A 16,436-nucleotide genomic window follows, 5' to 3' on the forward strand; every position below is an offset into this window, starting at 1 on the left:
GATGGCCCACTCCTATTCCTAGGTACTTGCTGTATTTTCCTATCTGCCCCGCTGGTACAGCTGGGGCTCACGAGCATGCTGTTGTTTGTAAGCTAACTTCTAATGTTATAAAGCTTGAGTGTATTGCGCTGTACTGTAATGGCAGGTACCTCGCTACAGATGGAGAGGGGCAGGTCGGAGACCTTTACACCTTGCTGTACATTAATGGTACAGTGCAACTCATTTCCATTAAGACTTTCTAGCACTGCCTGCTGTCTGACTGTCTGTCTGGTTTGTGCAGGTCTGCTGAACAAGATTCTGATGGAAGGTCCGAAGAGCAGAGCCACAATTTCGGATATTAAAAAGGACAGGTGGTTCATTAACCAATTTAAAAGGGGTAAGTTCATTTGACGCAGCAATTGTGTCCAAAAACTTTTAATTGCCTAAAGTGGAAGCGAGGTAGATTCAATGTAGATCACAAGTTCCTTTATGATGCTTTACTGAGACAATATTTGATGCATCCATTTTCCAAACAAACTAATGCATCATTTGAGATCCTAGCCAAGGCCAGCCGCCTCTTCCTGTTAGTATTTTTGGGATCTGAAATAGTCCAGCTCTTCTGGATTGCAATATGTGCAGGAATTGATGCAATGTTCTCATCCCTTACCCTGTTATTGTCTGTTGTGTTTTATGCATGGACTGTTTGAGAGAGTTCTCCATGTCGCACTGATCTGTACCTGAATTCTGCTCCAGAAAACAACAATGCGAACGACTTTTGTCTAATTCTTTCCACTTCCCCAGCCGAATTATGATTTTGTGCAAATTAAAGTAAAAAGTCTAGAAATCTGAGATTGAAACAGAAAACGCTGGAAATTCACAGCAGGTCAGTCTTCATCATCTGAGAGGTTAATGTTTCAAGTGTTTTGACAAAAAAATTTAAACTCATTGGATAGTGCAGCCATTTAAAGAGCGAGGGACATGGACTCTTGTCCCAGCTCCCAGCCTCCAAACAAACCCCATCTGAAACCTTAATCTCTCTCTCCCAAATGTTGACACATCCATTGTGTGTTTCCAGAATTTTCTGTTTCATGCTTTAGTGCGGTTGGGAATTTTTGAAGAGATGCTTAAATTCATTGGGAATGAGAAGGGTGGTGGTGGGGTGTTGGTTGCAAACTGCACTGGTGTTTCCGCAGTAGAATTGCTTTATTGAGTATACTGTGCTACCCTGAAACAGGTAGTATGCTCAGCAGTTGTACTCCTGCACAAAGGAGATCGGGCGGCATTTGTGTTGTACTCTTCTGGGAGGGGTGGGGGAAGGGGAAATGCGTTCAGTCGTCGTTTTATTGAGGTATTTTAAGAATGTTTATTTAATATTCAGCCACTGCTGGGACGTACAGTACTTAAAGCTCACAACACAAGGCCATGTCTCACTTTGAATACTCTTTTTTGATGCTTTTTGCCTCTACTAATCCAACTGTTCCAAACATTTAGCACTTTTGCAGTAAAAATATCTCTTTCCCCCAATATCGGTTCTTAAACTATTTCTCACTAATTTAAATTTTATGTCCTGGTCCTACTTTCATGCATTAAATTGGTGTGGTGTTCTGGTTCTACCCGATCTGTAGCAATTAATACTTTATATCCCTAATAATGTCTCCCTTCTTAACCATGTGCTTTCTAGACTGCAGCACTTAAACTTCTGTGTCTATCATAGCTTATCCCTGTTGTACTTGGGATTGGGATTGTTCTTCGCTGCACACTCTCCAGTGCTTGTATATGTTTTCATGGCACAGTGACCAGGATTGAAGCCAGTATTCCGAATGAGGTCCAACCACTTTCTCATCTCTTTTCCTGTTGGGACTGGCCAATGAATTGGGAAGCAAAAGCTGGTACTCTGTGGTGAGACTGAAACCTGATCAGCAGGTGATGAGCGGTACCCTGAGAGGAGTGGTCCACTTTGTGAGGGGCAGGAGTTGTGTTCTGTGCCATGTTATAAAACCTTTTGGCTGGTCCTCAGTTTCTCTTTTTTTTTGCAGGTGTGAAGAGAGCTCGGTTGTCCTCTGGCAGCCCCACCGACTCTCAGGGACCGTTCTCTAAACACATTCATTCTAACGTGGATCTGTCCCCTGTCAGTGGGGTGCCGTGGAGGTAAATGCACATGGGAGAGCAAATCCTGCCCTGTTGATCTGAGAAATTGCACATTTAGACAAATGCCTCTTGCAGTTAAACCCAATTATTTTATGACTGGGTTGATGGAATGTGTTGGCCTTCATAGCCCTGTGAGTGATAGGGCAGCAATGTTGAACGAATGCTTCTGCTTGCACTACCCCAAACTAAAAATAAGGCAGTGAGAAATAGATTTCAAAACACATCAACATGCGGTGCCTGCCTGATCTCTCGATTCTAAGACGGTTGTTTTACACGCGTCTTGACTTGTGTGGATTGCATGGAGAGCTGGGCCAAGAGTTCAGGGTCTCTTGCTGCTCAATCACTGTCCAATTCGGAGAGTATCCCGCAGTCACAAATCACTTTCTAGGTTGTATTGAGTTTTCTAAAAAAAAAAAATTCAAATCAAATCAAATCTTTTTAGTGGAATGCCAAAGATTGGAATTCCCTGTGTTCAAAAAAAAAAAACCGTACAGCACCGTTGGGGCTGGGAAAATGGCCACACAACAGGCCTATTAATGTAGACCTAGCTGGATTGGGATGCACGTGGCTGGTCCGGCTGGTCCTATATAGGCACAATTACGTAGGATGTGACCGCGTAATTTAGCCCGTCGCAGTTTATCCCTCTGGTGTATCCCTCTGGTGTATCAACACTCATTATAACACACCAGCTGCCTTTAATATGTCCCTAATGTTTTTGTCTTGTCTCCGAGAAGATTATAACATTTATTACTTTTTGAGGAGAGACTTTTTTAATATCCATCTCAAATTTACTTCCATTAATTTATATTTGTCCCATTTTCATGGATTAATTTGAAGTAGTAATCTGGCTTCACCTTAACATTTAATATTTGATGTACCTCGATGAGGTTCATCCCCTTTCTAGACTGTAGAGTTTGCATTTCTCCGATGTTTTCACATAGCTGAGTCCCTTTTACTTTGGGGTGAAAGAAGGAACTTGCATTTATAAAGCCTCTTTCAGGACGTCCCAAAATGCTTTACAGCCAATGAAGTACTTTTGAAGTGTAGTCGCTGTTGTAATGTAGGAAATGTGTCAGCCAATATGCGCACAGCAAGCTCTCTCAAACAGCAACGCGATCTGTTTAAGTGACGTTAGTTAAGCTCCTCTGCTCTTCGAAATAGTGCTGAGAGCTCTTTTACGTCCACCTGAGCGGGCAGACGGGGCTTCGGTTTAACATCTCATCCGAAAGACGGCACCTCTGACAATGCAGAACTCCTTTAGTACTGCTCTGGTAGTGTCAGCCTAGATTTTGTACTCGAGTCTCTGGAGTGGGACTTGAACCCACAACCTCTAACTCGGAGGCGAAAGTGTTGCCACTGATGCTCATAAGCTTGTTGCTCTTCTCTGCACCCTCTACAATATTTGTAAAGGCTCTACATGGTGTGGTGACCAAAATTGAACTCTCCTCCAACCGTGCCTGTGCATTGTACAGCCCCAGCTTACAGCCAGTGTATCTGTCCCAACACACACCACCTCCCACACGCCCAGCAATTTGTATAAGTTCCTGTCCAAAACATTTTAACCATAAATTTCTTCCTGCTGTACTTTCTATTTTCTACCACTTGTGATACTTTGTATTGTAGTGAGGATCAAACCAGGTACTCCAGCTCCCAACCTGAGCCTCGGATGGCCGTGTCGTCGTGGGATTCCAGTCACTCCAGTATTGGTAATCTAGTACAGGGCATTAGCTTCTCCCAGCCTATCTGCACAGATCACATGCTTGTCGGCAGCCAGTTGCAAAGCACACCTGGATCATCGCAGGTAAGCTCATTCACCTACTAAGACGTACCAAGGGATACAAGTCTGCACTTGGTTTAGGAAGTCATCTGAACCCCTCAACAACTTGCCTTTATACAGTGCCTTTAATGTAGTAAACCATCCCAAGGCGCTTCACAGGAGCATTATAAGACAAAATTTAACCTCGAGCCACATTAGGTCAGGTGACTAAAAGCTTGGTCAAAGACGTAGGTTTTAAGGAGTGACTTTAAAGAGGAGAGAGGCTTTGGGAGGAAATTCCAGAACTTGGGGCCCAGGCAGCTGAAGGCACGGTTGCCAATGGTGGAGCGATGGAAATCAGTGGTTTGCAAGAGGCCAGAATTGGAGGAGCACAGAGCTGTCATTGTAGGGATGGAGGAGGCTACAAAGATGGGGTTCAGGGCAAAAGTCAGAGACAATGAATGAGAGTTCCCCCTTTGGCCTTGTGGATAGAGGCATTGTCTCGGTGATGTTGAGCCATAAAAACCAGAAGATCACAAATTTGATCTCTGGTGTTTGTTGAGTTATAGACTCATAGAATGATGCAGCACAGAAGGAGGCCATTCGGCCCATCGCGCTTGTGCCGGCTCTTTGCTAGAGCTATCCAATTCAACCCACTCCCTGCTCTTTCCCCACAGCTCTGTAATTTTTTTCCCTTCAAGTATCTATCCAATTCTCTATTGAATCTGCTTCTACCACCCTTCCAGGCAGTGCATTCCAGATCACAACTTGCTGCGTAAAAAAAGGTTTCCTCGTGTCGCCTCGGGTCCTTTTGCCAGTCACCTTAAAACTGTCCTCTGGTCACCAACCCTTCCGCCACTGGAAACAGTTTCTCCTTATTTACTCGATCAAAACCCTTCATGATTTTGAACACCTCTATCAAATCTCCCCTTAACCTTCTCTGCTGTAAGGCGAACAACCCCAGTTTCTCCAGCATTGGACACAATACTCCAGCTGAGGCCTAACCCTGTTTTATAAAGGTTTAGCATAACTTCCTTGCTTTTGTACTCTATTCCTCTATTAATAAAGCTAAGGATCCCATATGCTTTTTTTTAAACAGCCTCCTTGACTTGTCCTGCCACCTTTTGTACACACACCCAGGTCTTTGTTCCTGCATCCCCTTTAAAATAGTACCATTTAGTTCATATTGCCTCTCATTCTTCCTACCAAAATATATCACTTCACACTTCTGTGTTAAATTTCATCTGCGATGTGTTTGCTCATTTCACCAGTCTGTCTATGTTCTCCTAACTCATTGTTTACTACATTTCCGAGTTTTGTGTCATCTGCAAACTTTGAAATTATGTCCTGTATACCCACGTCCAGGTCATTTAATAATGTACATCTAAAAGAGCAGTAGTCCTAATACCGACCCCTGAGTGATACCACTGTATACCTCCCTCCAGTCTGAAAAATAACCATTCAGGGGTTGTCGCAATATTAATCAAGGAGTCAATTACTGCTGCAAGGAGGGATGCTATCTTAGCAGATTCCTCTAATGAGGCTATATGGGTAGAACTTAAAAACAAAAAGGGGGCAAGCATTTTGCTGGGAGTGTACTATAGGCCCCCAAACAGTCAGGGGGAGATAGAGGAACAGATATGTAGGCAAATCTCAGAAGTGTAGAAATAATAGGGTAATAATAGTAGGGGATTTCAACTTCCCCAATATTAACTGGGATAGTCAGAGTGTGAAAGGCTTAGAGGATGCAGAATTGTTAAAGTGCATCCAGGAGAGCTTTTTGAGCCAGCATGTAGAAAGTCCTACAAGAGAGGGGTCGGTACTGGACCTAATTCTAGGGAATGTAGCCGGGCAAGTGATAGAAGTGTCAGTAGGAGAGCATTTTGGTGTTGGTGACAGTGACCATAATTCGGTGAGATTTAAGGTAATCATGGAAAAGGACAAAGATGGACCGGAAATAAAGGTTCTAAATTGGGGGAAGGCCAATTTTAATATGATACGGCAGGATCTGGCCAAAGTGGACTGGGATTAGCTCCTTGTAGGAAAATCCACATCAGAGCAGTGGGAGTCTTTCAGAAAGGAAATGGAGAGTACAACGCCAACACGTTCCTGTAAAGGTCAAGGGTGGGACCAACAAGCCCAGGAAACCCTGGATGTCAAGGGATATACAAGAATGGATTAGGAACAAAAGGGAGGCTTTTGGCCGATACAAAGGACTAAAAGCAATGACAGCCTTAGAGGAGTATAGAAAGTACAGGGGGGTACTTAAAAAGAAATTTGGAGAGCGAAGAGGGGCCATGAAAAAACACTGGCGGGCGAAATAAAGGAAAATCCCAAGGTGTTTTATAAGTATATTAAGGGCAAGAAGATAACCAGGGAAAGAGTAGGGCCCATTAGGGACCAAAGTGGCAATCTGTGTGTAGAGCTGGAAGATGTCGGTAAGGTTTTAAATGAATATTTTGCATCTGTGTTCACTATGGAGAAGGATGATGTAGGCATAGAAATCAGGCAGGGGGTTTGTGATATACTTGAACAAATTAGTATTGAGAGGGAGGAGGGACTAGTGGTTTTAGCGGGCTTAAAAGTGGATAAATCCCCAGGCCCTGATGAGACGTATCCCAGGCTGCTGTGTGAGGCAAGGGAGGTGATTGCAGGGGCTCTGACACACATTTTCAGAACTTCTCTGGCCACAGGGGATGTGCCAGAGGACTGGAGAACAGCTAACGTAGTACCATTATTCAAGAAGGGTAGTAGGGATAAACCAGGGAATTAGAGGCCAGTGAGCCTAACATCAGTGGTAGGGAAATTTTTGGAAAAAATTCTGAGGGACAGAATTAGTCTCCACTTGGAGAGACATGGATTAATCAAAGATAGTCAGCATGGCTTTGTCGGGGGGCGATCATGTCTAACCAATTTGATTGAATTTTTCGAGGGGGTGACTAGGTGTGTGGATGAGGGTAGTGCAGTTGATGTAGTCTATATGGACTTCAGTAAGGCTTTTGACAAAGTCCCACATGGGAGACTGGTCAAGAAGGTAAGAGCCCATGGGATCCAGGGCAATTTGGCACATTGGATCCAAAATTGGCTTAGTGGCAGGAGGCAGAGGGTGATGGTTGAAGGTTGTTTTTGTGACTGGAAGCCTGTGTCCAGTGGTGTACCGCAGGGATCGTTGCTGGGTCCTTTGCTGTTTGTAGTGTACATTAATGATTTAGATATGAATGTAGGAAGTATGATCAGTAAGTTCGCAGATGACACGAAAATTGGTGGAGTGGTAAATAGCGAGGAGGGAAGCCTCGGGCTACAGGACGATATAGACGGGTTGGTTAGATGGGCAGAACAGTGGCAAAGAGTTGGAATAAACTGGTCTTTTTCCGAGTGGCAGGCAGTGACTAGTGGGGTACCCCAGGGATCGGTGCTAGAACCCCAGCTATTCACAATATATATTAATGATCTAGACGAGGGAATTAGATGTAATATCTCCAAGTTTGCAGACGACACAAAGCTGGGTGGGCGTGTGTGCTGTGAGGAGGATGCAGAGAAACTTCAGTATGATTTGGACAGGTTGGGTGATTGGGCAGATGCAGTATAATGTGGATAAATGCGAGGTTATCCACTTTGGTGGCAAAAACAGGAAGGCAGGTTATTATTTGAACGGCAATAGATTGGGAAAAGGTGAAGTGCAACGAGACCTGGGTGTCCTTGTGCACCAGTCGCTGAAGGTAAGCATGCAGGTGCAGCAGGCGGATAAGAAGACAAATGGTATGTTGGCCTTCATAGCGAGAGGATTCGAGTACAGGAGCAAGGATGTCTTGCTGCAGTTGTACAGGGCCTTGGTGAGACCACACCTTGAGTATTGTGTGCAGTTTTGGTCGCCTTATCTGAGGAAGGATGTTCTTGCAATGGAGGGAGTGCAGCAAAGATTCACCAGACTGATACCTGGGATGGCAGGAGTGACATATGAAGAGAGATTGGGTCGATTGGACTTATATTCGCTAGAGTTTAGACGAATGAGAGGGGATCTCATTGAAACTTAAAATTCTAACAGGACTAGACAGACTAGATGCAGGAAGGATGTTCCCAATGGCGGGGGAGTCCAGAACCAGGGGTCACAGGATAAGGGGTAAGCCATTTAGGACAGAGATGAGTAATTTCTTTACCCAGAGAGTGGTGAACCTGTGGAATTCTCTACCACAGAAGGCAGTTGAGGCCAATTCATTAAATATATTCAAGAAGGAGTTAGATATATTTCTTAAGGCTAAAGGGATATGGGGAGAAAGCAGGGACAGGGTACTGAATTTGGATGATCAGCCAGGATCTCATTAAATGGCGGAGCAGGCTCGAGGGGCCGAATGGCCTACTCCTACTTCTATGTTTCTATGTAAATGGAATTTAACCCTGAAACGTGTGAGGTGATGGATTTTGGGAGAACTAACAAGCCAAGGGAATACACAATGAATGGTAGGACCCTAGGAAGGACAGAGGATCAGAGGGACCTTGGTGTGCGTGTACATAGATCCCTGAAGGCAGCACGACAGGTAGATAAGGTGGTTAACAAGGCATATGGGATACTTGCCTTCATTAGCCGAGGCATAGAATATAAGAGCAGGGAGGCTATGATGGAGCTGTACAAAATGCTAGTTCGGCAACAGCTGGAGTACTCTGTGCAGTTCTGGCCGCCACACTATAGGAGGGATGTGATTGCATTGGAGAGGGCGCAGAGGAGATTCACCAGGATGTTACCTGGGCTGGAGCGCTTCAGCTATGAAGAGAGACTGGACAGGCTGGGGTTGTTCTCCTTTAGAGCAGAGAAGGCTGAGGGGGGGACCTGATTGAGGTGTACAAAATTATGAGGGGCATAGATAGGGTAGATAGAAAGGAACTTTTCCCCTTAGTAGAGGGGTCAATAACCAGGGGGCATAGTTTCAAGGTAAGGGGCAGGAGGTTTAGAGGGGATTTGAGGAAAAACTTTTTCACCCAGAGGGTGGTTGGAACTCACTGCCTGAAAGGGTGGTTGAGGCAGGAACCCTCAACATTCAAGAAGCATTTAGATGAGCACTTGAAACGCCATAGCATACAAGGCTATGGGCCAAGTGCTGGAAAATGGGATTAGAATAGACAGGGCTTGATGGCCGGCGCGGACACGATGGGCCGAAGGGCCTCTTTCTGTGCTGTATAACTCTGACTATGACCACTATTCTCTGCTTGCTGTCCCTTAGCCAATTTTGTATTCATGCTGCCACTGTCCCTTTAATCCCATGGGCTTCAGTTTGATAAGTTTATTATTTGATACTTTAACAAACGCCTTTTGAAAGTCCATATACACGACATCAACCGCACAATCCTCTCCGTTACTTCATCAAAGAACTTGATCAAGTTAGTCAAACACGATTTGCCTTCAACAGATCCGTGCTGATTTTCATTTTTTAGCCCATACTTTTCCTAATGCCAATTAATTTGTCGCGGATCATTGTCTCTCATAGTTTCCTCGCCACCGACATTAGGCTGACTGGCCTGGAGTTGCCAGGTTTATCCCTCTCCCCTTTTTTTAAACACTGGTACAGGTAGACTACCTTTTATCCGAACTTCCGAAAACCGAAACCCTCTAAAAACCGAAGGTTTTTTCGTTCAGCGTAAGTCGTGCGCACGACATGACCAGAGTGGCGCACGACCCCGACCCCCGACACCCCCCCCCCCCCCCCCCCCCCCCACGGACCCCCGACCCCCACCCCCGACAAATTTCCCAGTCTTATAAAATACCTTCCAAAATCCGAAATTTTCTGAAAACCGAAACACGGCTGGTCCTGAGGTTTTCGGATAAAGGATAGTCTACCTGTATAACATTTGCAATCCTCCAGTCCTCGGGCACCACCCCATATCCAAGGAGGATTGGCAGATTGTGGCCAGAGTTTCAGCAGTTTCCACCCTTGCTTCCCTCTGTAACCTAGGATGCATTCCATCTGGACCAGGTAACTCTTCTACTTTTAGGACTGCCAACCATTTAAGTACCTCCTTTATCTATTTTTATCCTATCCCATATCTCTACTGCCTCCTCCTTTACTGCTACATTGGCAGCATCCTCTTCTCTAGTGATGACAGATGCAACGTACTCATTTAGTACCTCAGCCATGCCCTCGTCGTCCAGAAGAAGATCTCCTTTTTGGTCCCTAATTGGCCTCGCCCTTCCTTTGACTACCCTTTTGCTAATTGTGTTCATAAAAGACTTTTGGGTTCCCTTTTATGTTAGCCACTCATCTGTTCCCATACTCTCTCTCTGCCCCCCTCATTCCCTTTTTTAGATCTTCTCTGTACTTTTTATATTCAGCTTGGTTCTCTGCTGTATTATGGGCCTTACATTTGTCGTAAGCCTCTTTCTTACCACTATATCCTTCGTCATCCAGGGAGCTCTAGCTCATGGGAATGTGTCTGCTCTGTACCCAAACCAGCTGCTCTTTGAAGGCCTCCCATTGTCCATTTACTGTTTTGCCGACTAACTTTTGATTCCAATCCACCTGGGTCAGATCCCTTCTCAACCCACTGAAGTTGGCCCACCTCCAGTTAAATAATCTTACACTATTTTTCCATGTCCTTTTCCATAACTATTCTAAACCTGATGATATTATGATCACTGTTCCCCACATGCTCCACATGCCCCATTTCATTCCCCAAAACTAGACCTAGCACTGCTTCCTTCCTTGGGCTGGAAACACACTGATCAAGAAAGTTCTCGTACACATTTCAGGAATTCCTCCCGCTCTCTGCCCTTTACACTGTTACTATCCCAGTCTATATTAGGATAATTGAAATCCCCCGTTATCACTACTCTAGCTCTTGCATCTTTTTTGCCATTTGCTTGCAAATTTTCTCTTCCATCTCCTTCCCACTATTTGGTGGCCTGTATACAGCCAGCAGTGTAATGGCTCCTCTATTGTTCCTTATTTCTAATCAAATAGATTCTGTCTTTGACTCCTCAATTACAGGAAACTTTCGTTTAACCGGAGGTTAAATGTCCGGAAAGCTCTATCTACCGACAAAATTCAGGAGCCGTTTCCTATAAGTTTTTTTTACTTCTCGTTGCTTTTTTTTTTCCAGTCAGGCTCTGCAAGGCCTAGCTGAAGCTGTTGCTTAGCAACAGAGACACTTTTAAGCTGCGGCCGACTGTTTTGAAGCTGTTGCTAAACAACCGGGTTTGTTGATTCACATGGAGCTCAAAAGCTCCGTATGTTTTAACATTAGCGCTGGTTTCTACGGCAGTTTTGATGGTACGGCACCAGCTCGGTCCCGTCAGTGCCGGATACCAGAAAGTTTCCTGTACATCGTTCCTCTCCAGTGCTATAATAATTTTTTGATCAATATTGCCACCCCCTTCCTTTATTATTGTTCTTGAATACCTTGTGGCCAGAAATATTAAGTTCCCAATCCTCCCCTTCTTTGAGCTATTGCCACTATATCATAGTCCCATGTGGAGACTTGTGCCTGCAACTCACCACGCTCCGTGCATATACACGCGTGCACTCCAAACCCACCTTGTACTGCTTCGCATTTGCCCCCTGTCTGATCCCTCCTATTTCTGAACTATTCTTTACTCTAGTGCTATTTTGTCTCTCCCGGGCCTCTGCACCTTGTTTCTCCTCTCTAATGTTTCATCCTAGTGCCCACCCCCCTGCCAAATTAGTTCAAAACCTGCCCCACAGACGTAATTAACTTTCCCGCAAGGGCTTTGGTCCCAGCTCTGTTGAGGTGCAACCCATTCACCTTGAACAGGTCTCTCCTGCCCCAGAACTGGTCCCAATGCGCCAGGAATCTGAAGTTCTTGCTGCTTTACCATTTCTCCAGCCACGCGATAACCGTATCCCACTATTCCAATACTCGTCTCGACCAAAACGGCAGCAGGGGCAACGATTGGCCATCGGGCCCCTGGGGTCTGGAGAAGGAAAATGAGCCCAGGTTCCTGCTCCTGATCGCCCTCCAGTGAGTCTGTGGCACCTGGTGAGGGCAGGATTAGGCTCTGCCTGTTGCGGAATAGCCTGCAGTGAAGAATGGCCACTTCAGCAAGGTGTCTGAGAGCTGTCGCTGTCCTTAGCACGTATCCCAGCAAGATTCAGAATAGTCAAGAAAGGAGGAGTAGAGAAGCACTAGAATCATGAGGGACTTAAATTATGCGGAGAGACTAGAGAAGCTGGGATTGTTCTCCTTGGAGTAGAGAATGTAAGGGGAGATTTAACAGAGGTGTTCAAAATGATGAGGGGGTTTTAATAGAGTAAATAAGGAGAAACTGTTTCCACTGGCAGGACGGTCGGTAACCAAAGGAAACCGATTTAAGATAATTGGCAAAAGAACCAGCGGGGAGAAGAGGGGAATTTTTTTATACACAGCAAGTTATGATCTGGAATGCCCTGCCTGACAGGGAGGTGGAAGCAGAGTCAATAGTAACTTTCAAAAGGGAGTTGGATAAATACCTGAAAAGGAGACATTTGCAGGGCCACGGGGAAAGAGCAGGGGAGTGGGACTAATTGGAGAGCTCTTTCAAAGAGCCAGCACGGTGGGCTGAATGGCCTCCTCTGCTTTCTGTGCCTGCTCTTGACCTGTCCTTCAGACATTGCAAGCTGTACAGCACTGGTGTCCTAACTGGATGGTGACAGTCTGATTGATCCACTGAACCCAGTCTAGTAAGTTTGTCATCCTACTGTGCTGTTGTATACTTGTACTGCAGAATACTTCTGCGGGTGGCTGCTGGCTCACTTGCTGCCACAGTGATCTACTGTTCCCGGCTGTGCTGTTGTAGGAAGTGCAATACACATGATTATGTTACAGTAGACCGTGCCCAAAAGTGGTTTCCCCTGAGAGAGACAGCCCGCAGTCTGCTGTATCTGGGGGTGAACCTCAAAGATTAAGGATGTTTTTGATTCTGTTTCACTGGATTATTTCTGTTAAATTTTGGAATGTAAATATTGACATTTAAACTATGTTCAAAACTTAGACACTGCAGCTACTAAACCTCTTAGTGTATCCATGTTTATAAGTTTAAAAATATCAATGTTTAATATGTATGTCTAATTGTGTAGGAGCTCACTTGAATTCTAACAACCTGCAGTATCTGAAACACAAAGATTGAGTGCAAAGTGCTCTCCAGTTTGTTCTCGAAGAAAGCGCTCTCTATAAAATAAAAGCATTCTCTTCTAATTCTGGCTCAGCCTGGTAGGGTAGACGGTGAACAATCTACACAGTGGAGCTGGGACCTGATTCAGGGCTATGGTCTTAACATCTTCATAGCTGGGCATCCTATAGGAAATGCGTCTTTAAAACTGCTCCGAAGAGCAAGTTAATGAGCTGTTTGTGCGCTGCGTCAAGAGTGCTCTGTGCTAACCGCACACCGCTTGATTTGCAGAATCCTTGGCAACGTCTAGTGAAACGCATGACTCGGTTCTTCACGGAGCTGGACGCTGAGCAGTCCTACCTGGGCCTGCAGGAGGCTTGTGAGAAACTGGGCTACACCTGGAAGAAGAACTGCAACAACCAGGTAGGATGGTTAACGGGTCAAAATTACATTTTTCTGCATTTCACTATCTGAAGTGTTGATATTTTTTAGATACTGTGCATAGGTCACTGTCTCCAAACGGGAGTGAAAAAGCCTACATCTGGGTAAAGTGAGCTGGTGGTATGATTTAATGTGGAACCCTGAGGGTTAAAAGATTAACGTATAACTCTGCTGGTTTCCTAGGTGACCATATCAACAATGGACAGACGCAACAACAAGCTGATCTTCAAGGTGAATCTGATTGAGATGAACGAGAGGATTCTGGTGGATTTCAGACTGTCCAAGGTAAGAATAATTTGTCTGTCGATCTTTTTTATTTACAGATTTTTCTCCCCGGGGGCGAGCCAATTAATGTGAATTGTTGAATGTTACTAAGTGTTTCCCTTTTTCGTTTGGCTTTTCACCGTTTTCACTGACTTTTAAATTGACAGGATTGCTAATCTTTACTTCACCAAAAAGCAGAGTTCCCAACCTACGTTACCCTGAAATATCACTAGTTTATCAAATTGGCAATGTTTTGCTTCTGTGTCACCTCGGATAATGCCATTTACCCTCGAACCCGCGATCCAATCCAAGTACAAAATGTAGTAAAAGCATTAAATTGTGCAGCCAGCAAAAGGCTATGTAAATAAATCCAAATGTGTTGATACTCAGCCTCTCCAGTTTTAACCTGCGCTGTTCATTGTCTTTTCTCCCTGATTTTCAACTGGATTTAGTTGAACTGAAAGTCTAGCAAGAAGTTAAAGAAACTTATTAAAAAACGGCGAACCTGATTATTAGCTGTACTTGGGACGGGGGGAAGGAAGAGAAGAAGTAAAAGTTTGCGTCCCCAATTGGGCCAATCTCAGCTGAATGTTGCAAACTTTGAATTGATTGCTACAGTATGGTCAAATAGCTCATTAATTCCACCTTTGTACAAGGTTGCCTCCAATACCCAAGAGCACTGTTATAGAATGATCCAGCGCTCTTGCTGTTGAAGGCAATGAAATCTTCCTGGGGTTTTGTCTGGCATCTCTGACAGTGCTGTGGGAGTCCAAGATAAACAGCTTGTGCCAGTACAACACTTGGTACCAGCTAGTCTATACAGGCCACCATGCTGTTTTCCCCATTGCAAGCTGTGCAGACACTTCCACCCGACATCCGGGAAGATCCCGACGCATCCGTGAACAGTTGCCGTAAAATTGCCATCGTGACTTTGGAGTGACTACAGATGCATGAACCTTGTGCACGTGAGGTTTTCCCATTGCTAGGTCAGCTCTGCGATGTAAACAAGGAGATATGACATCAGCAGGGACCAGCGCAATTACTGACTGGCTAGTAAAGGAGTGTTAGTGCCCCCAGTGGCTTTGGATGTCAATTTGACTGAATCGGATGTCTGCTTTGTAAACTAGACTGTGTAAACTTTTGAACTCTGAATTGGCCCAGGCCCATCTGCAGATTTATGTCTGAGATTCCGATCCAGTCAAGAGCCTCGGGGAGTGAAGGGCCAATTGGCTTCATGTCCAAAAACCCCTGTGCCTTGCTGTATTGCGGGGGTTGGCTGAACTCTATGAATAAAAATGTTTTGTTTCACTTTTTAAAAAAAAAATTAAAAATCCCTTTTTAAATTCCTGACGCACTGGGGGTATGTTCCCACGGACACCTCACCAAAGTGACCATTCTTCCTATGTGACTGCTTGCTGCAGTGCCCTTAATTCGTAAGCCAAGGGAATCCACTCTGTCCTCACCTGACACCCACACACCAGCCTTTACCAGCAGGGGTTCACTGAGAAGCGATGAGAATCCTGGCTAAGTCTACATTTACTCCCCACCCCTGTGTTCTCTACTCCCTTCGTCAACCAAAGTAAAGCTCTGGAACACTAAGGGAGTTGTAATGTCTCCACTTCCATCACGGCTGAGCGCTAACAGTACACACCAGGGGTTCCGCTTCAGACGTTCCGAAACTGCAGCGCTCGGTATATTTGGTGCATTTAACCATTGAACTATGGGGGAACCCAGAAACAAAAGCTTCTAAGCACAAAAATGCAGCAAGTCTGTAAGCACTGTGTGAAGCACTTAGTAACTTTTTTGCACTTGTTCTAGACTTTTTTTTAAGCTGGCCCCTGCATGATGGCTACAACCGGCAGAGTGAAAACCATAGCTTGGGGGATGGGAGAGGCCAATAACGGGTCATCGGTTTTTTTCCGTGCATTTATATAGCGTCCTTCACAACCATAGCCTGTCCCAAAGCGACTTGCAGCCAATGCAGCACTTCTGAATGAGACCAACTCCAGCCATTCCTGCAGCTAGACTTCGATACAGACTGAAGTTTGCTCAACCCTGACGTGTCTGAGACCCCCTGCAAAAGCTGATTTGAGCCTCCAGCTTTTAAGTCCCTGGTTACTGAAGTGGATGAATAATCAGTGGCTTGGGCCCTGTGCAGTCACCCCCCCCACCCCCAAACAACCAAGCAAACTGAGATCCGCACATAACAGAAATTGAACGTGTGGCTTTGTATGGGGGAATCTAGAACTAGGGGGCATAATTTCAGAATAAGGGGGCACCCTATTTTAAATCGGAAATGAGGAATTTCTTCTCTGAGGGTCGTGAATCTTTGGAATTCTCTTCCCCAGAGAGCTGTGGAGGCTGGGTCATTGAATATATTTAAGGTGGAGATAGACAGATTTTTGAACGGTAAGGGAGCTGAGGGTTATGGGGAGCGGGCAGGGAAGTGGAGTTCAGGCCAAGATCAGATCAGGCTTGATCTTATTGAATGGTGGAGCAGGCTCGAGGGGCCGAATGGCCGACTCCTGCTCCCACGTCTTATGTTCTTATGTTAAAAGACTTGCATTTATTAGAAAGCACCTGTCATGACCACAGGACGTCCCGAAGCGTTTCACAGCCAATGAAGCACTTCTGTTGTAAGATAGGAAACGCGGCAGCTAATTTGTGCACCGCGAGGCCCCACAAACAGCAATGTGATGATGAGCAGATAATCAGCAGAACAGTACTACTGCTGGGCCCACTGTCTTGGGAGAA

At 45.2% G+C, this 16,436-nt stretch overlaps 1 protein-coding gene across 2 annotated transcripts in view; it reads left to right on the forward strand.

The window, feature by feature from the left end:
• Positions 1–16,436, forward strand: part of chek1 (checkpoint kinase 1) — a 40,628-nt gene that overhangs the window by 21,243 nt on the left and 2,949 nt on the right. For both annotated transcript variants that reach the window (XM_085968128.1, XM_085968129.1), the window contains 5 exons: positions 281–376; positions 2,016–2,127; positions 3,751–3,928; positions 13,269–13,400; positions 13,602–13,703. In XM_085968128.1, the coding sequence (XP_085824254.1) occupies positions 281–376; positions 2,016–2,127; positions 3,751–3,928; positions 13,269–13,400; positions 13,602–13,703 (620 nt within the window). The remainder of the gene's footprint in view (positions 1–280; positions 377–2,015; positions 2,128–3,750; positions 3,929–13,268; positions 13,401–13,601; positions 13,704–16,436) is intronic.

Source organism: Somniosus microcephalus, chromosome 26 (assembly GCF_052327205.1).
Source record: "Somniosus microcephalus isolate GS21.2 chromosome 26, FLI_Smic_1.0, whole genome shotgun sequence".
Classification (NCBI taxonomy): domain Eukaryota; kingdom Metazoa; phylum Chordata; class Chondrichthyes; order Squaliformes; family Somniosidae; genus Somniosus; species Somniosus microcephalus.